Below are 22026 nucleotides of genomic sequence, written 5' to 3' on the forward strand. Positions count from 1 at the left end.
ACTAAAAATAACATTAACACATTGTTGTTGCTTTCAAATTTTTAGTCAAGCGAACAGAACTCAAACAAAGATCGAAAGTGAATCGAAGATGGCTTATATGTAATATTTTTATTTTCATATACACATAATCAGGCATCACTACTTTATCCACTGTCATGAAGTGGCGGCAGAGAACGTTAATATATGAATTAACGTTCTCTGGTGGCAGCTCTTGCGAAACAAAGAAAAACTAGCAGTAGCAAAAATGACGGATGATTGTGATTAAAGTAAATGCAGAAAGTGAATGAGACGTCGCGTTTGAATTAAAGTTTCAATTAAAAAACCGCAGCCGAATTTTGAAAGATTTTGCTTTCTGATAAAACGGATAATAAACCTAACTGTTGTGTATTCCTCGAAAATATTCGGAAAACTTATAATAACCCACCCTCAAATCAAATGTCTGTCCAGTTTGCATAGCATAGAATCAAAAGGAGAGAAATCAAGTGAAAGACTTGGAAAAGGGAGCGAAGCAACAACGAAAGAAACGTCGTCTCAGCCGCTGTTTGCGTTGCCGTCACAGTATTTGCCGTGAGCACATATACTATTGTCGGTGCTGCCGTTGTCGTCGTCTACAAAGTGAAGTGTTGAGTGTGTGAATGAGGGGAGTTGGAGACGTTGGTGCTGGTCACTTGACACGAGAAATTATAGAAAAAAACGGAGCATAATAATCTGCTTGTGATATACAAGTCCCTGAATGGTGGGCACATCTCACACCTCAAAAACAGTGCATATATTTTGGTGCTGTCATTTCTAATATCCACCCACCTTCGCCGAAATTGCCAAAATCAATTCGTATTCAAAGCAGCGGTAATCGACAACACTATATCTCAGTAGCCACTACAAATGTCAAAACTACATTTGAAAATCAACTTTTAACATGTCTTGCATATCAGAAGCGATAAATATCAGCATTCTTCCAGATTAGGCGATATTAGCGTACTCCAAAAGTCGGTGTCTCACACCCAACAACACCACCACCACTACCACCAACCGGCCTCGCATTACATAGCCGATTGAGACGCTTATCAGTGCTGCATAAGAATCAGTGTAGTTGGACATTGTAGCGATAAAAACGAACCGAAAATAAAAAATAAGATTCAGCGTGAAAACATAGCAACAAAAACTCAGCACAAAATAGTGGAAAATCAACGAGTCCACGCTCAATTCCTTACATTAACTGGGATAATTGTTTACTTGTGTTGCTGTTCGTTGAGTGGGTGTTGCTGCTATTGTTAATCGAAGGGGAAACGCCACCAGTGCCCAATAGCTAAACGACATGGCACGAGGCTTTGACCATTTATTTAAATTACTTATTATAGGTGATAGTGGTGAGTAGCTCTTAGGAATATGTAGCATAATTGAAAAAAGCACGCTTGCACATCCTTAGGGGAATTTGGGTCAATAGATGCTATGGAATGAACTGCATTACGTCCCTGAAATAAGCTAATTATAGACAGAACTCAATGCAGAAAACCAAAGAAACAAGTAAAGGCACACATAGCCGGTGTATGCATCGCTGTGCTAACTGCCAACTAGCCTATAAAACAGAAGATGACTAATTTTGTACGCTGGCCGTTGGTCCGCTAGTTTGTGTGACGGATGTGCCTGCTTCCTCTGTTTTTTGTTGAGCGAAACTGTGTAATTTGAAGTGGTATATTTAATCAAACTTTCATAAATTTTGTTTTTAATAAATTATAAAGAAAGAGCCAATTTAATGCTACGATAACGTCACATACGTATATTGTAGTCGTCTCCATGCTCCCCAGTATGTTGTCACCATTACAAAAACAACATGTTTGGGAGATTGGTTTAATTACGGTTTTAAAAATTTAACTATTGAAAATATTCCAACGAAAAAATCGGTATGAGTTTATTACTTTATCTGACACAAGTCGGAATGTAATCCGTGCTAAAAATCGCACACTTTGCAGTAGGACGGATTAAGCACACTCATTGGGCAACACTTTCGAAGACGACTGCAAAACATTTAAGTGTGTCATTTGATTCGTAGTTTATTTCTTTACTTATTTACTTTTAATTGCTTTTATGCATTTTCCACTTAACCTCCCTTTCTTGTTTGTTTTCAATTAAATTTAATTTTGGCGCTTCATTTGACTTTCAGGCGTTGGCAAATCATCACTGCTGATACGTTTCTCAGACGACACATTTGCCGGCACTTACATTACCACCATCGGGGTGGATTTTAAGATCCGGACTGTTGTCATCGATGGACTCCGCATCAAATTGCAAATATGGGACACTGCCGGACAGGAACGCTTCCGCACTATAACGAGCACCTACTACCGCGGTACGCATGGTGTGATAATCGTGTACGATGTAACGAATGGGGAATCATTTGCAAATGTGCGTCGATGGTTGGATGAGATACAAAACAATTGCGATGTGGTCAACAAAGTGTTGGGTAAATAGCCGAGTGTTTGAGAATATCTGAATTGCAAATCTAAGCGTGCTTATCATATTTTCTCTGTAGTGGGAAACAAAAATGACGATCCAGATCGTAAAGTGGTCATCACCGAGGATGCGCAACGGTTTGCGCGTCAAATGGATATTGAGCTGTTCGAGACGTCCGCCAAAGACAATACCAACGTGGAGGAGATGTTCCTCGCCATAACGCGGCAGGTGCTGCAGCACAAGCTGCGTAACGCACAAAACGAACAACAAAAGGACAGTATCACTCTGAAACAACAAAAGAGTAAACGAAAAAGTAAATGTTGCAGTTGAAATGCACGCAATCCCTCAACGGTTTTGTGTAAAACGCGCAATAAAACCACAGTACTCAGCATATTTTAAAATTATATATTATTAAATAACGAAAAACATACCACATACACATGCGCCAACAATACACGTATATGTATGCTTGGAAATATACAAAAACAAAACTCCACTAGCACACACCTGAACACCGTAGCCGTATTCGAGTGTGCCAGTTGTAAAAATGTGTAATCGAATCGGTAGAAGAAGTGTTGCAGTACTCAGCATAATGTAATTTAAAGGAGCGGGCTTTGGCAGTTGCAAAAGTAATACGGTATTCTAAAATTAGGAAACAAAAGTATATGATAAAAAAAGATTTTTGTAAAACAAAAAAGGTAAATACGATGAAAATGAAGTCACACCAAAACAACAACTGCAGCAAACTGCAATAGCGTAGCGTTTTATAAATACACAGATATTTGCATGTATACATACATATTACCTACTATATACAATAACATACACACGATGTACATTCATATGGAACGTATTTTTTTAAATACTTAAGTTAAACTATAGACCCTTAAATTGATTACTGTACTTTAAAGCTTAAGTAACACACAAGCTTGTTATTTCAAGGCTGCATCTTTCAACTGGCCAACTTGCCAACCGGCAAAGAGCATAAGAAACACTTTCGTTTATAAAACTGTATTCAATTATTAGTAAAAACCAGTAAAGTCTACTAAATATAAGTGATACCACGTCTTACCATGTCAAAAATACAAAGAAAACCAGTTTTTCATCATTAAATATGCCGGTGTTGAATATTTACGCTACAGCCGAAGGTTGGTTGGCACAGAGCATCAATCATTATTGATATATTGTATTATATTTTGGTTTTTCAGCTGTAAATTTTAAATTTATAATATTCTAACAAAATTTGTCAGGCAATGGTAAACCTCCGAAAAATTGTATGCAATGAAAAATCTCAATATCAAATGGCTTTGAATTTCAGATTTGTAGAAATATTGAGCTGTTCAGAATGTTCTTTAGCAAATTGGGAATTACACGCATATCAGCATATTTGGCTGCATTGTGTGTAGAATTTGCTGTACGAGTATATATTAGTTTTGGGAAAATAAATCCATTCTATAAAGTATTGATCAAATAATTTAAAGGTTATGCTCGTTGTCATGGTGACATTTCACAGAAAAAAATGTTAATAGTGGTAGCGTCACCCAGTAGCTAAAGATCGACCATTAAATAGTTTTAAACCATTTGCACAAAAATTTTACGCAAAAATAATAGACTTGAATACGGCCATACTTTTATTTATTTGTTGAGTTTTGGATATTTCGTATTGATAAGCTTTAATTATTGTTTTTAATCGTGCAATTCCTACTAGGCCTCAAATTCGTAGATTATAAAAATGTTGAATGCTTCGTTATATAACATTTTAACTTCTATATTTTAGACTCTTTAGCCTATTTTAATCAAATTAATTTTTTATAAATTTTTTAATCCAGTCAGCAGCTGAATAAAACCCGTCAAAAAACTTTTCGGGTATAAATATTCCTTTCTCTCCACAGAATGAAGCTATTAATTCAACTTCATCTCCCAATTGAGGCAGTGCCAGCCGTCTCTTCCTCGCTGTTAATTAACTACTTTAAATCAGAAATCTGCGTTCATGTAATGACACAACATAAAACAGTCACCCATGGGTTATAAAAACGATAGACTTGTAAGCTGCCCTTCCCGTAGAGTTCTTCCCATAAAGGATCTGACTTGGAAGCTTGAATTAGCGCCCTGAACCCAATTCGAATTGCAGGTGCCATTCAAAATCTTAATATTTACTTTTATTTCAGTCAAAACTCTCTTCTGATTGCTCTAACCACATAAAACAGTATCCATAAATTTTTTAGGGTTGTTCTCGTCTTAGTTTCTGGTGTTATGTTAGTTCTTTAACGTTCATAACCAAGTGACAAGTGAGGATTGATTTCTACTCTGTTCTTAATTTAACTTTTTTTGTTTGTTTTTTAATTCTATTTAAGACCACCATTCGATCCCAACTGAAATTTAATTAAAAAAAAATTTAATTAAATTTATTCAAAAATTTATTAAAAAAAAACACATCGGTTATATGTCAACCAAAGTATTGTTACAAAAATATGCTTAATTTATAAATCAAAATAAAACAAAAATCTTAAATTTCGGAACAGCTTGTAAAAGGATTTAAATCTAGTACAAAAAAATTAATAACAAGACAAAAAATTAAAAACAAAGAAAAAATCCACTTAGAATCCCAGAAAGACGCGGTGTAAAAGGTAGATGGCAGCTTACACCCCAAATGTGCATCTTCTCTAGTGCTTGGCAGTTGTTACCATCGTCCTGTTCAACGATCTCAGTTATTCTATTTTCCACATTGGACACATCCATCGTATTTTGCTACGGGGAAGGCACGCGTTTGACGACACGACACCAAAGCATCGCCCGAATATCCAGCTGGGCACTTGCACACCGCCAAATGAGCCTTTGGTTCGCAAGTTGCGCCCGACGCACACTTGCCGATGCAAGGATTGACGCACTGATAGTTGATGCAAGCTTTATTGTCCGGACATTCGTTGTTGCTCAAACATTCACCCTGTGAGTATAGAAAAAAAAAACATATATAAAACTTCGCCATATAATTAGTGCACGATTGTTGAACAAACCCGCGAGCAGTATGACAAAGGATTGCCAGTGTAACCAGGCAGACAATTGCAGACTGGACGTTCACGTCCTGTATTGTCATGGCCAGGAATGCAGATGGCGTTTGTGCCGCAAGGATTAGGCTCGCAGAGATCCTCTGTAAAACAAAAAGCATCAATGTTAAATTTCGCTCCACAAAAAGTCTTTATTGTTCACCTTTCGTGAATGGGCGACAACGCACAAACGGATCGCCAGTCATGTCACGTGGGCAGCTGCACACAGGAGTCAAACCGCGCAGATTACAATCAGCGCCAACACCGCACGCGCCATCACACGTATTTTTGCAAATGCCATAGAAACAGGCGGGGCGACTGGCTGGGCAGTCGACATCGCCATAACACTCCGGACGGCATTCTGTGTATGGTGAGCCAATGTAACCCTTGGGACATTCACATACAGCGCGATGACCGGACACGGAGTTACAGGTGGCGCCAGTGCCGCACTGCTGGCAAGCGGGCACACACTTGTAGTTGCTGCACATGTCGCGGGCGCTGCAATCACCGTCGTGCTCGCATTCATGGCGACAACCGCTCAGGGGATTGCCCTATGGGAAGGCAGAAATTATGACGTGTATTTATGTATTTTGGGTAAACTTACAGTGAAGCCATGAACGCACGAGCAGGTGGGCACGCCATTTATAATCTCACATTTGGTATTGACGCCACAGGGACTTGGATGGCATTGTTCGTCTGTAAAGAAAATGCGAAAAAATGGTGAGGATAAATAATGGGAGCTTAACATTTGATTTCGGCACTATGCGCTCAAATCTGGCGCAATAGCAACTAATAATAATAATAATATTTGGTTACAAAAAGTATTCAATTACAATACTATGTATATAAGCCTTCACAGTTCTCCATCAGAAGATCTCCAACCGAAATTTTGAGCTGACATCAGTTCTTATGATGATTGACACAAAAAAAGGTTTACACCAACAGAAATTCGATATGAAGAAGTATTATCAATTGGCCTCCAAGACTTATGTATAAAGGTATTTTCCTCGTTTTTTTCTCTTTCCTAACCCTATCTGACTAATTTATCCGCTTTTTCCTTCTTTTGTTACAATACAAAACGTTCCCATCGATTTTAGGGAGTCAGCTCTGAGCCAGATATAATTCCAGGTGATTTTACTATCTAAATCTGCAGTTTTCCATCGGCCGGTATGATTTTCTGTTTATCCTCTAATTAGGGACCGGTTCTTTATTTAATCTGCAAATCGTTAGTGCTGATGGTAATCCGTTCGAGATCCGTCTACCCAGGCCCGACGAGAGGGGGCGGGGGAATTCGGGGACTTTTTACCCCGGGCCCGGAGTTCTCAGAGGGACCCGGACTCGAGAGTAATTCCGAAAAGTATACGTATTTATATGAATTAGACATAATTGGAAAAGGCCCGCATTTGCAATTTTCCCCCGGGGCCCGGATATGCTCTCTACTACCCTGCGCCTACCACTTATTTAGGAATCTTTATAAATCTGGAATAAAAGGTCGGTTGTAATATAATACGGGATGGTCAATTTAGTTTTTAAAAATTGAACTACCGATTTTCTTACATTGACAGCTAACTAATATGAGGCATGTGTCAAAAATTTAGTTAAGGGTTTAAATATAAGTTACTTTTCGACTGAATAAGGTCGGGGAACATTAAAAGCGAATAATCTGCCGAAACGGAGGGTTGGAGTTAACTCTACTAGACTTTTTTTTTTTGCAGAACGCCGTTAATTGTAAATGTTACGCCGACCAATGGTGAAAAAAATTGAGAAGGTGTGGCCAATAACATACCGCTATCCGGTTTTCAACTAATCTGACAGAATCGGGTAAGGAAGCGATTTGCTTACGAAAAAACTAATAATGAGTTAGTGATATACGAAAAAAATCAACACAATATCACTTTGTTGCCATATGAACAACAACTGATTGAATGAGTGTGTGAATGCAGAATTCAACTGTCGAATCCGCTGTGATATGGCACCCGAAATATGATTCTTTTTCACCATAGTTTTTGGCCAAACCTTGAAAATCTATCATCCTTGACGCCAACCATCCAGAGACGACTCAAGAGAGCAGAAAAATTATATCAAAGTTCCCATTGTTGAGATATGTATAAAAAACATTTGCGAAAATATATTGAAAAATTTAGAATGGGCTACTGTAAGGCCAACTGTGGTGGTCATTTGAATGAAATTGTCATGCTTAATGGCAATGTTTAGTTCAAATAAAAATAAAAAAATCACTGAAAAATATACATTCAATATTCCAAACGCTAAATGGACCACCCTGTATATATAATCTGTAAAGGCCAAGTAGTAGAATTCAAGCCAGCTTTGATTAATACAAGTCTTGGGTTTTCCATTGTTGTTCGTTTATAGTTTGTTGGCATTGGCACATTTTTTGGCTTTTTTATTATAACTTATTTTGCTGTTTTTATTGTTTATTATTACTGAAATTTTGTTTAATCATATTTCTCTTTATTTTTATTTATGTATGTTATTTGTTTACAATTTAAGTTACGCTTTTATTGCTTTAAATTTGTTTACCATTTTACATTTGTATGTGTGTGTGGAAACGTCTGCCTTCCCCCGCCTTCATAAAGAGTTTAGTTTATTTACCTGTTTACATGACCGGGCAGTGATTTGTTGCCGAGCAGCAATTTCATTGTCGATCGGATAGTGAAGCGTAGATATGTATGTACGTTTTGCACTTGCGCGCCAAAGCTTACAACCCGTCAACAACAACTTCAATATGGCAAACAACGCTCTAAACAGGGTTACCATTTGATTATAATTTAACCAGAATTCGGTCACCCAATTTGGTTTTTGAATAAGTTTTTTACTAAATAAAAAAATAATGAAAAACTGGAAGTATTTTTTTTTAGCTTTACGCGCTTCGTTGCCTGTATGTTTGTATACTGCAGCTGTCTATTTCACAAGTGTAAAATATGATTGACATGCGAGCCTTTTCAAAAATTATACAATAAATCTTCCAATAAGGTGATTAGTTTTGCGCCACCTTGTGTAGGGTTTTCTAATAAGAGGTTTTTTTATATTCAAAGAAAGATGCAATTTTTTAATATAAATGATCGGATGTTTATTTCATTATAAAGAGGAAGGTATACCGTTAAACATCACCACGGCCACGCTTACAGGACAATATCCTTTTCATGAAATCTTCCATAACCGAGTTGCAAAGTGGCTGCCCTATGTCCTCGATAGCCGCACGAATTCCATCTTTGAGGTCTTGAACAGACCCTGGGCTGTTGGCGTAGACCTTCTCTTTCACGTGGCCCCAAAGAAAAAAGTCACAAGGTGTTAAATCACAAGATCTCGGTGGCCAATGGTGATCACCTCTTCGAGAGATAACACGGTCCGGAAACTTTTCCCGTAAAGGATCAATGGTTTCGTTGCTTGTGTGGCACGTAGCGCCGTCTTGTTGAAAATAAATGTTGTCCAGATCAATACCATCCAATTCCGGCCATAAAAAATCGTTAATCATCTCTCGATAGCGCAATCCATTCACCAATAACACCTGTTATTGTTAAACCCTTTATTTGGGTTTGCTAAAAAAGTATATTCTTGTCACAAAATGCAGGTTTCAGTTGGTGTTATTTTTTTGTTATGACGTTCTTCCAGCAAACGAGCGATTTTTTTGTTTAGCCAAATTTTTTCGATGCATTGAGTAAAATTATAAATTATTTTGTTCAACGGCAGCTCTGACTGCGCAAAACGGAGACAGCTGACAAACGCAATCAAGTAATACTTGTGGAATTTGCCTTCGCGGCATACTCAATTAAACACACCACACAATTGCACCCTTTTTTATGAAAATTTAAAAACGATTATTATGTTAAATTTATTGTTTGGCTTTTAAGGTAATTCATAGTTTTAACTTGATTCGATTCACTCTTAGTACAACTAAAGTTTAAGACGAAATTAAAACGCAAAAAAAGATTTGGCAGCGCTTCAAGGTGAACCGGAACCAGCAGCCGCTTATTGATGTGTCCACCAAACTGATTTCGAATCTGTGTTTTCTGTTAACTACTGTGTGAATGGACTTTGTTTTCGCATTTGCGTATAGTTGTTTCGCTTGAGAATTTTTGGCGCCAAGCGCCTACTTCTCTTGACTTAATGTAGCAATTGCGCTGAGGTAATGCATAGTAATGATTACCATAAATGGCCAACAATCACATTTTATATTTCATTAATAAATTATAGAAAAATCTCAGCGATGAATAGCATATCCGCATAAAGCTACATAAGTGGGCGGTTAATTTGCTTCCAGCAGCAGCTAAACTTATGGAATAAAAACAACGAATATGCTTTTGATACTTTTTTATCTCTTCAAATTGTACGCCTAAACATTGGCAGCGGCGATTTTTAAATGTCATTGTAATTGCTGAGGAAAAATATCACACAGTTCGCGGTATTACGTCGTATCGCTTGCGGTTATGAACGTTGTTGTTGTTATTTACGTTGTGTTACCCTCGTAGGCGGCTTGTGTTTCTCTATGCCGAGATCAGGGCCAAGCAAGCGCTCTTAGCGCAAATAGTGTTTATAGACAAATGCGGAGAATTAGTGCAACTGGGCGTATGAGTAACATTCAGCCAGCGCAGAAAATGCATGTGTTTGCATTTTTTATTTTGCTTTAATGTTATGCAATTCGTTACACGGGTGTCTTATGAGATTTCCGTCTCAGTTGACGAACGCAAAAAAAAAAAAATTAAAAAATAAAGTTAAAATTTTGTTGTACAGAAAGAGTGATTTTCAATCGAACGTGAATTTGCATGGACACCTAACATGGAAATAGAGCGCAGGGCTTAAAAAAGTACATAATTATGTACTATGTCTACTGAAGGTGTCGGTATGCGTTGAGGTTGAACGACCTCAACAAATTCCACTCCCAATAATAACCACAAACAGGCAAAGGAATCATAGAAGGTGTTTGGCATAGTGCTCTATTGCAGCCCTGGTTACTTAAAACGTTGGGTTTTACAAAACAAGCTCAAAGTTGTTTTTAATTTCTATATATGTATCTATGATACCGAGCTGAGGTCATTTGGCTTGATAGCCAACATAACCAGCGCAAACACACTACAACACAATGCTTCAAATGTATATGTAGTTCAGAAATACACTCACCAGGATCGACGCGATGGCAAGCGGTGAATGGGTCGCCTCTAAAACCGGTTGGACAACTGCAGACCGCAACATGATTCCTTGGCTGTGCAAAAACAAAAAAAAATAAAAACTGTTAGTAAGCTAAAATTTCAGTAGATTGCTGCACATTTTGAAATACAATCTCTGTGTAAACATGGCATAACACTCAATAAACTATTCACACAATTCTTATGCAAAAATCAACCGCTCCATTTAGCAAACTCACCTCGCAATTAGCGTTGGCGCCACAAGCACCCACACACGGATTCACGCAGCGATTATCCTTGCACTGCAAATCACCACGACAATCCACATTGTCCAAGCATTCGCCACGATTACAGTGAGTCAGCGGATTGCCGCTATGACCGGGTGGACAGGAACAGACAGGGCGACCGCCAGACGCCTCTTGGCAAACAGCATTCACGCCGCATGGATTGCCATGACAGCCATAAGTGTCGCCTGCACGAAGTGGATAATTTTAAAGAAATTTTTCTTTAATTACTAATGTCTTTGAAAAGGCTAAGCGAAGAGAGAAAGGCGGTCTGAATTGTTAGATGGCATACAAATTGAAAGTGAAAGCGAAATGTGACGGAAATGATGTTTATTAGTCTAGCAGTAATTTAGCAAATATTGTGATAATGTTAATGATTTGAAAGTTCGCAAAAAGTTGACTGGGCGCCGAAAAGCTTTGTCAGCGTTTACTGCATTTATTTATGTGTATGAGCGATGCGTAAATTGTGCTATGAAATTCAGCTTGTGCTATTGAACTCAGAATTTTGAAATACCGGTTGAGTCGCGCGCTGTGTATTGCGTTGTGCCGCCAGAGGTGTAGTACGTGCGGTATGTGCAATTCACGCAACGTTTGTCTACATTTTTACCTAAAGATGCTGGAAGGCTACTGATAACGGCAAGCACGAGCAAAGCGCTCAAGGCAATTTTCGAAGGCTGGAAAAAAGGAGAAGAGAGGAGAAATTAGTTAAAAATTTACTACAAATAATTTAAAAACCAAAAAGTTCAAATGAAAGTTGTGAGAGGCAAACTCAAACTCTCTCAGCTGCTTTGACTACCGCACACGGAACTATATTTCAGAATTTGCTTTTTTTTGAAAATAGCATTGACCCTAACAGAAATTACGGACCCTTAAACTTCGATGCTAGATCTTCTTCTCTTCTTAATTGGCGCGATAACCGCTTACGCGATTTTGGCCGAGTTTAACAAAGCGCGCCAATCGTTTTTTTCACGTGCTAACCGGCGCCAATCGGACCCACCAAGCGAAGCCAAGTGGAGAGGTGGAGACCTGATCTTTCCAACGCTCTACTACCACCAGCTGGTATCGCATCAAATACTTTCAGAGCCGGAGCGTTTGTATCCATTCGGACGAAATTCTGGGTCATCAACGTAGCCGCTCAATCTTTATTCACTGCGCTATGTCTATGTCGTCCGCCGTAGCCGAATGGGTTGGTGCACGACTACCATTCGGAATTCACAGAGAGAACGTCGGTTCGAATCTAGGTGAAAACACCAAAATTAAGAAAAACATTTTTCTAATAGCGGTCGCCCCTTGGCAGCCAATGGCAAACCTCCGAGTGTATTTCTGCCATGAAAAAGCTCCTCATAAAAAATATCTGCCGTTCGGAGTCGGCTTGAAACTGTAGGTCCCCCCATTTGTGGAACAACATCAAGGCGCACACCACAAATACGAGGAGGAGCTCGGCCAAACACCCAAAAAGGGTATACGCGCCAATTATATATATATATATATATATATATGTCTATGCCGTCGTAAAGCTCATACAGCTGATCGTCGCTTCATCGGATATTGTCATCGTCCAAGCTTCTGCGCCATACGTTAGGACGGGAATGATGAGAGTCTTGTAGAGTGTTAGTTTTGTCCGTCGAGAGAGGACTTTACTACTCAATTGCCTACTTAGTAAAAGGTAGCACTTGTTGGCAAGAGAGCTTCTACGTTGGATTTCAAGGCTGACATTGTTATTGGTGTTAATGCTGGTTCCTAAGTATATGAAGTCCTTTACAACCTCGTTACTAGAACACTATTGCCAACAAATGCTGCTTTGACGAACAAAAACCACAAAGACTGCTTCCAATGAGGCGATTTTGGAATGTTCGAGAGAAAGGTTTTTCAATAGTTTTAGGTACGCAATGAATGCCACATACACGGAAGCAATGCTTGCGAAAACTTTACGAAGCCAATTACTTTATAATAATACTTCCATAATAACAATAAGCTGGCGCATGGATCCTCACAAGGTGTTCCACACAAACTGCACCTCGCACATACGTCTATGGTGCATCCAGTAATGGCTATGTTCAGAAACGCATTATAATGCGCAGTACTTGCAGCGCTGGCAGCACTGTCAATGTGACAATTCATGCATCTGATAGATTTGTTGAAAAATTGCAAATAGATTTGTTGCATTTATGAACGCGCTGTGCAGTAAAATGGAATTGTTACTAAGTTTGGTCATGGACGATGTATGTGAGGAAAAAACCGATAGTCTTTTATTAAATTTAAGAAAAAAAAACCGTGTAAAGCTTAAAAGAAGGACATATCTTGTCAAAAGTTTAATATCAAAAGTTTAATATCTTTTTTTTATTCGCTTATATGTGATGAGTAAATTAGAAAATGTTCGCTGGGCGATGTTTCTATCTATTTTCAAATCTTTATTAACTTTTTTTACTTCATCTACGACCTTAGCCCAGAGCACGCTCTTTTTCCTCCTTCCCGACGTGAACTCGTTCTCCGTGCTCAGTCGGACTCTGAGCAATAATTTTATCTCCGATGTACTAAAGTAATCACTAAAACCAAGAAAAGTAATATATAATAAAATAAAGTTTAAATATCGTATTTTTCATCAATTTTTGTATTAAAACATTGTACTAGCGTATTTATTGGCAGTGTGAAAATTTTTGCAGAAACTGAATTGATGAAAGCAGAAGCCATGACTGAAGGAGTAACCATCTGGCATCTGCTTTGTAATTAATCTGGGGGTGTAATTAATGGGTGCGGAAAGGCAAATATTTTTAGTGATATGACTGCAGAGCTAATCTGAAGAAACATAGGTTTGTCCATGCGGTACATAGATGGCAGTCAACTCAGCCTAACCCTGCCTCAAGTAATTCAATACTTGCGAAAGTTTAAAACCTTTTCTGCTCAAATAGATTGCATTACTTTTACAATAGACTGTATTCTGACTAATTCAGTGAACCGAATATCTTTCCCCAATTCTGTTGCTGCACTTGACCTAATAATTATCGCAAAGTTTTGTCTACAATGCCCGATTGTGTTGACCGATTCGACTCATCGAACATCAAACAAACAAATTTCGTATATTTTTTATTTACACACTTTGCCGGTCAGTTAATTTGTCAGCACTTAATTGCTTTTGCGCTTATTTGATTTTTACCACACATTGTTTGCTCGTTGACTAAGTCCATATTTACAGAGTTCAGCCAATATAAATCTGTGAGTGTTTAAGTATTTACTCGCATAGAAAAAATCCCAAAACTAGATGATGACACATTTGTGACACTTGTGATTTGCATATAAATATTTGCATATTCGCAAAATATTGTTGCAACTCTATTTATAGAGAATCGTGCCAAATTCGCTTGAAAGCAATTAACTTAAAAATCAAGTTCACTGTTTGAAGAACGCCCACGTACCATTTGGCCGGTTCGATTACATTTTTTTTGTTGGCTTTTCAAAGCTTAACCGGATGAGTTGAGTCACTTCAAAGTTGCATTAAAAAATAAATCATATCACTAAAAACAAACAAAAACAAAAATCAAATAAAAAGCTTTGCCAATAAAAACATTTATTTTTCTAATTTCTGATTCCTATTAGATTGAACAAATTAAAAATAGGCTGCTTATAAATACACATTTAAAAATAGTCTTCGAAAATGTGCACCGCAATATTTTTAGTTACCTTTTTTATTTTAAATTTCGCTAGCTACGTATTTCTGTTACATTTTTGTGCTACTTTTCTATTTTTAATTTTTAATTTTATTCAGATTGGCAATACAGAAATTCCTTAGCCTTGCGATTTTAGATGTATCTTGTTTTTGTATTACTTAAAAAAACAGACTCAATAAAAATGAGAATTCTAAAAATTCGCATGAAAAAACATAGCAGCCAAGAACTAAAAAAATTGACAACTAAAAACAAAAATTTAATTTTAAAAACCAATAATTACAAATCAGACCACCCCAGAAAGCGCCGAGTAGGCATTAGCCAGGTCGCTTGTTTAAGACAATAAACTTGGTGGCCCTGAGGCCCATTGTGATACCTGCATTTGATGTCCATCCCCTAACTAAGTTGCTTAAACCGCTTAGTTCTTTTAAAGAAGGTTACTAAAGGGTGATTTTTTAAGAGCTATAGAAAAGTTTTTCAAAAAAACACACGTCAAATTCAGAAAAATTCATGAAATTTTTATTTAAATCGATAGTACAGTCCATATAATTTAATGTTTGAAGACTATTTCACGCAAATGTTGACCGCGACTGGCATACTATTTCCAATGTTGCGGCCGGTATCTCACATATAAATGCTTTAATGTTGTCTTCCAATGCGTTAATTGAAGCAGGTTTGTCTGAATAGACATGAGCTTTAACATAGCCCCATAAAAAATAATCTAAAGGTGTTATATCGCACGATCTGGGTGGCCAATTGACAGGTCCCGAACGTGAAATAAAATGTTCACCGAACTCGCCTCTCAACAAGTCCATTGTTACGCGTGCTTTGTGGCATGTGTGGCACCGTCTTGCTGAAACCACATGTCATGTAAGTCAAGCTCTTAGATTTTGGGCAAAAAAAAGTTGGATATCATTTCACGGTAGCGCTCAACATTCACAGTTACGTTACGATTCGCATCATCTTTGAAGAAGTACGGTCCAATGATACCTCCAGCCCATAAACCGCACCAAACTGTGACCTTTTCTGGATACATTGGTAGCTCTTGCAATTCTTCTGGCTGATCTTCACTCCAAAATTGACAATTCAGCTTATTTATGTACCCATTGATCAAAAAATGAGCCGCGTCGCTGAACACAATTTTTCGACTTTAAACTTTCTTAACAGAACACGCATTTTTATAATAAAATTCAATGATTTGCAAGCGTTTTTCGTTTGTAAGATTATTCATGGTTAAATTATATACCAAACTGAAGATGTTTGACAGCGAAACAGAACACGAAACGTGCGTCAGCTGTTTACACCAACTTTTTAAAAAGATAATAGCTAAAAAATCACTCTTTAGTCCCTCCAGTGTGACACTTTCCAAATTTTCCAGGTCTTCAAAGAAATTATAGCCAAGATATTTGGCACGGCTTCTGGACATTCACAGAGGAGGTGTTGTACCAACTCAAAAAGATTGGTATTAGTGTTACAGAATTTATGATCTATCCTATCTGCATCATTTACCAGCAGAAACTTAAGTAGTGACACAAATTTCTAGTTCACAACTAGTGACACCTCGATAAATGTATAAAATAGGCTGCCAACAATAAAGGAAAGAATAAAGATCATTTAATGTTGTTGTTGTAGTAGCTTAATTAAGCTCTGACTAGGTCGGTGTTTCACTAAGTACTACAATACAATGATAAGCCCAGGAAACACCTAATGTGCTACTTGACTGTAGTCATTCTAACAGGAGTAAAGAAATCCAGAGGTGATGCGATATTTTCCATTCGAGCCATATCTTATCATCAAATCGGACCATACTCTCACTTAATATGGCGTTAAATTTTCTTTGTTGACTTGTAAGCAATAACTATTTCCTCTCTCATGTCCCTGTGTGTAAATGTATCCCTAGCACAGTTTATTACATAAGGTTCGTAGAAATTTATTTTATTATGTAATATTTGTGTTCTCCTTTTGATTAAGACTGAATACAGCTTAAACTAATTGGATATATTTTTCGAAAAAAAGCGTGAGTTTTCTTTTACCTGCACCTTTTTCATTGTTAGGCCCTTGTTTTTGGCTCAGAAGAATAAAATAAAATTTCACTACAATGTAAAACGTCTAAAGGTGATAAGACGGTTGTGAGTTTATTTAGTCACAAGCCCAAAGAATTTTGTGTTGCCTCTAAACAAAAATAAGCATTAAATAAAGACTGATCATCACTGACATTCGGACTGCACTAAAATTTCCAGGGCAATTGGATTCAAAGTAGTGAAATCAAGGATTATACAAAAAGTTCGTGCGTCGCTGATGTCACTCATAATAAAAAGAATTCAGAAGGTGTAGCCAATATCAAAGTGTTTACCGGCTCTTAGCGAATTTGAAAGAATCAACTGATTCGCTGGCGCAACTGGGGTCATGGCAGCGGTTTATTCACGAAAAAACTGAGGTTGTTTTGGTGATATACAAAAACAAAAACGACTGATTGGGAGAATGTGTGAATACGCGGAAAAAAGGGGGCAGAATTTTATTGCCGAGTACCCTGTGACATGGCAGCCGCATTTACTCGCTTAAGAGGTTAGGGGTAGTCAGAATTTTTATAAAATTGGATTTTTTTGCATTTTCTTAAAGTATATTATCTTAAAAATATTGTGTGAAAATTTCAAGCGAATCCGACAAAGTACTTTTCGAGTTATTAAACAATTAACAAAGAGCGCTCGGGCGCTCCGGATAAAAAATATTTCCTGAGGCCGCCATATTGTTAAAAAAAGCTTCGATCACGGACCACGATTATCTATTAATAAAACTAATTTCGCTTGTCCGATTGATTTTAGATGAATCTCCAAGGTCTTGTGATGATCATCGCAAGGAACTTCTGGAAAAACGGGCTCCACACTAACAACGATAACATTTACAATTATTATTATTATTATTATTATTATTTTTTTTTTTTTTTTGAAATTTTGCTAAGTCGAAACTATGCTTTTATTTTTGTAAAATAAAGCAATTGATCAGCAAAAAAAAAAAATTATTGAAAATCATCATTTTTTCGGGCGTCTGACTACCCCTAACCCTTTGGTTTTTTGGTTTTTCAACATAGCTGTAAGCCAAACCTGGTAATCTATTATCCTTACAGAATTCTGCTGCCGAGCACCCGGTGACGTGGCAGCCAAAGTTACTCGCTCGATTTCGCGCGTTACTCGTTACTTCGCTTAGAACTGAAATCGAAACGTCAACACTGTCTTACTACACCAGCTAAGTTAACGAAAGTGGAAGGGACGGAATACCTGCTCACCCAGAAGAGGTTAAAGACAATAACAGGAGAATACCTTGATTTGCTAAACGAGTATTCGCGTGAGCTGGAAAGCTGGTATTAAATTTAAAAAAGGAGTAAACAAATTTTCGAAACTAGCAACAAATCTGAGTAGTTGGCACGCTTTTATCTAGTTTTTAGAATTTTTTACTTCGCTACTCCGACAAACTCCTTAGACTAATTTTTTTTCTGTTTTTCAAAGAAGTTAACGAATAATTACACTGGATCACAAATTTCAACTTTTTTTCTGCACCAGAGACGCCGTTATGAAATTCCTATGTAAAATCACCGTCTGATTCCGAAAATCAAGGTTATTTTTTATTCTATGGTAACGTTTTTGAGATATTTACGAATTACCGTTATTTCAAAAAAACAAAAAATTGGGCCCACTTAATCATATATATCTCGAAAACGAATTGAGCGATTCCAAAACCGTTTAAAGCTTTTAAAAGGTAATAAAATTTCCTATAAACTGTGTGTAAAACACTTTTTGCTAGGCCCTGCAGATTCAAAGATAACGAACTATCATAACGGATTTTTTAAATTTTTTTAGTAAAAATATAAAAAAATTTGTACTTTGAGAGAAAGGATCTCGAAAACTTTTTACTTTTTCGTGTATTTTTTGTTTTCACTCTAAGCTCTGTTTTATTACAAACAAAATAAACTTTGATTAAACAAATTCGATGAACTAATACAAAAGTTACAAGCATTCAAGTAAATATATCCATATAGTAAAACTTAAGTACCCTACAAATAGTAGCATATGTACATATGATTCTGTCATATGTACATATGATTCTTAAACTATCTATTTAGGCGACATATGAAATTTATTACACCAATGAAGAGGAGGGAACCAACTTGCCATTCAACGGACTGCTATATTTGTACTACAAAAGTATTTGGGGTTGGAAAGTCAAGAAAAGTAACCTATGCGAGCGTATCTACAGTGTCATTACCAGAACTAAATTCAACGGAAGCTACATTGCCAGAATCAAATTTAACTTTAGTTTCGGCTCCAGTTTCATTGTCAACAGCAGTATCTGATTACGCGGCATCATGTTGTACTGAATTGCAAACGGAAAACGAAAGAAACCCTTTGTCACAAGCACAACTCAATGATTGGATAAGGGATTTGGAATTGTCAAAAGAAAAGGCCAAACTACACGCCTCTCGTATGCAACAATTTAAATTTGTTTCATCCGGTGTTAAGGTAACATATTATATGACTCGTCACGAACAATTCTCCCAGTACTATACGAAGAAGGACAGTGTTTGTTATTGCAAAAACATTGCTGGTCTATTTAAACAGTTTGGTGAACCATATGATTCAAAAGAGTGGCGATTGTTCATAGACGGCAATTAATTAAGTTTAAAGGCCGTATTATTGCATATTGGCAACCAAAAGCCATCTATCCCGATCGCGCATGCAGTAAATGCGAAGGAAACATATGAGACAATGCAAAAATTGCTTGAATTAATTAAATACGAAGAACATGATTGAAAAATATGTACCGATCTAAAAGTCGTTGGAAAGCTATGTGGTCTACAACCTGGATACACAAAATACTGTTGCTTTCTATGCAAATGAGATAGCCGAGCACGTCAAGACCACTACATCATAAAGGATTGGCCAGAACGAATCGCGTTTCAAGTTGGGGTGGATAACATAAAATACTCATACTCCGCTCCACATCAAGATCGGCCTTATCAAAAACTTTGTCAAGGCTTTGGACAAAGAAGGCGAAGCTTTTCATTATTTGAAAACAATCTTTCCACAGATTTCAGAAGCAAAAATAAAGGAAGGGATTTTTGTGGGGCCGCAAATAAGGAAAATAATGGTCAATACCCATTTCAAAGAACTATTGTCACCAGTGGAGGCAGCGGCGTGGGACTCTTTTGAAAAGGTCGTTACTTCTTTTTTAGGCAAACACAAAAGTCCTTCGAGCTGATAGAGAACGATTTAATCAAAAACAATGCGGAAATGGGTAAATAAAAAACACATATAAGACCGTTATATATACAATATATATATATATGTATATAAGACCGTTTTCTCAGTTAACTTTAAAACTAAACAAAAAATTTTAAAGCAAATTTTTAAATTTACATGAGAATATATAGCTCTTAATCTAAATTTATTGCCCTGCTCCGAACAAACAAGAACGACCAAAATTTGTTCTGAATTGGAAGATTAACCCAGCCTAAGAAAATTATATGCTAATGTGTCACTTACGTATTTATCTAATTCCTTTTTTAATTTTCTTTCAGGAGTAAATATGTCTTTAAAAATTCATTTTATGCACTCCCATTTAAATTTTTTCCCGCAAAATCTTGGCGACGAAAGTGACGAGCATAGCGAAAGGTTTCACCAGCAAATGAAAATGATTGAAAGTCGGTATCAAGGATTCTGGGATGTCGCTATGATGGGTGACTACTGTTGGTTTCTCATAAGAGAAACCGATCCTTATATAAATAAGCGTCAAAACAAGACACATAACTTTTTCAATTATAAAATAAGATCATAGAGTTAAGACAGAATACATACAGTACATATGCTATTATTTGTAGGATACTTAAGTTTTACTATATGGATATATTTACTTGAATGCTTGTAACTTTTGTATTAGTTCATCGATTTTGTTTAATCAAAGTTTATTTTTTTTGTAATAAAACAGAGCTTAGAGTGAAAACAAAAAATACACGAAAAAGTAAAAAGTTTTCGAGATCCTTTCTCTCAAAGTACAATTTTTTTTATATTTTTACTAAAAAAATTTAAAAAATCCGTTATGATAGTTCGTTATCTTTGAATCTGCAGGGCCTAGCAAAAAGTGTTTTACACACAGTTTATAGGAAATTTTATTACCTTTTAAAAGCTTTAAACGGTTTTGGAATCGCTCAATTCGTTTTCGAGATATATATGATTAAGTGGGCCCAATTTTTTGTTTTTTTGAAATAACGGTAATTCGTAAATATCTCAAAAACGTTACCATAGAATAAAAAATAACCTTGATTTTCGGAATCAGACGGTGATTTTACATAGGAATTTCATAACGGCGTCTCTGGTGCATTTTGGCTGTAAACCAGTGTTATTTTCACAAGTATGCTAATGCTCAAAATTACGCTTCCTCTTCATTAAAAATGACTAATTTTCATTTTAAGCACCACCGGCATATAAAATTCCCACTCGAATGGACTTTTGGCACATCACCTTTTGTCGCCACGCAATAAATCAGCAAATGTACACACTTCCCTACATACTGTACGTAAGTACAATCACGCTTAAAATAAATGATATAGTTTTATTTAAGCTTTTTTGTTTTTTGATTGCGTTAGAATTAAAACTCAGGTCACGTTCTGAATTTGTTTACTGCTCCCCCAAAGGCCGAATGAGTATTCCTACAGCGATTCCAACACAGTTTGTTGATTATTTCAACACTTGCGGCAGGAGGACTCACCATTTTGTTATTCTTTTATGTTTTAAGCGACTATTTCACTCGCTTTTTCGCACACACACGAGCTCACGTTTTGCTTGACTGTAGTACAGAATCCGCAGTTCTGTCTCAAAATGATTTCTACTTATTTGTAAATATGTATATATTAGTATAGATATGTAAGAGACGAAGTTCCACTGTTGCGCGTCTCTGTTGACAAAATACAACTGTTTGCGGATTTCTTTGGATATTTGTCTTTTATACTTCCCGGTGTGAATTTGAGCATACCTGAGGGGTCGCTTGCGGCTTGCGGCTGAGGTGTCGTCTCACAGCTACGCGTGCGCTCAACAACTCACCAAGCTAAAGTCTGTGCGTTAAGTATGGAAACTAGTTTGAGTTTTTGAGTAGATTTTGCAAACATTTTCTTTATTCTCTTTTTTTCAATATGAACTTTCTACTCCCGCTTTTCGTTTGAGAACGGCTTTTGTTGGTTGTTTTTTTTCACACCTTTTTAAACAACGCTAAATTTAGTAGCGCAGCTTTGTGAGTGTCCTGCGTGGGCGGGATGTGGCTAGGAGTATAAATGCACATAAGTAAGAACAAGTTAATTAGATTTTTTTGTCAATGATGCAGTAAGGCAGGTTTGCCTTCATTTATATAAAAATGTGGCAACAAAAAAATATGAGTTTGAAAAAAAATAAATAAA

At 36.8% G+C, this 22026-nt stretch overlaps 2 protein-coding genes across 2 annotated transcripts; one reads left to right on the forward strand and one right to left on the reverse strand.

Annotated features, from left to right (window-relative positions):
- Positions 1 to 229: 229 nt before the first annotated feature.
- LOC129237874 (ras-related protein Rab-35-like) lies at positions 230 to 4776 on the forward strand. Its single transcript, XM_054872841.1, has 3 exons — positions 230 to 1367; positions 2162 to 2461; positions 2531 to 4776. The coding sequence occupies exons 1-3, from the start codon at positions 1316 to 1318 to the stop codon at positions 2779 to 2781; spliced, it is 603 nt and encodes a 200-aa protein (XP_054728816.1). The 5' UTR covers positions 230 to 1315; the 3' UTR covers positions 2782 to 4776.
- A 51-nt stretch (positions 4777 to 4827) lies between these two features.
- On the reverse strand, positions 4828 to 21558 carry LOC129236787 (sushi, nidogen and EGF-like domain-containing protein 1). Its single transcript, XM_054871012.1, has 8 exons — positions 21345 to 21558; positions 11438 to 11597; positions 10879 to 11111; positions 10635 to 10716; positions 6100 to 6191; positions 5659 to 6046; positions 5466 to 5599; positions 4828 to 5395 (listed from the first exon to the last, which is right to left on the reverse strand). The coding sequence occupies exons 1-8, from the start codon at positions 21345 to 21347 to the stop codon at positions 5165 to 5167; spliced, it is 1323 nt and encodes a 440-aa protein (XP_054726987.1). The 5' UTR covers positions 21348 to 21558; the 3' UTR covers positions 4828 to 5164.
- Between the last annotated feature and the right edge of the window lie 468 nt (positions 21559 to 22026).

This window comes from Anastrepha obliqua, chromosome 2, assembly GCF_027943255.1.
Source record: "Anastrepha obliqua isolate idAnaObli1 chromosome 2, idAnaObli1_1.0, whole genome shotgun sequence".
Lineage (NCBI taxonomy): Eukaryota > Metazoa > Arthropoda > Insecta > Diptera > Tephritidae > Anastrepha > Anastrepha obliqua.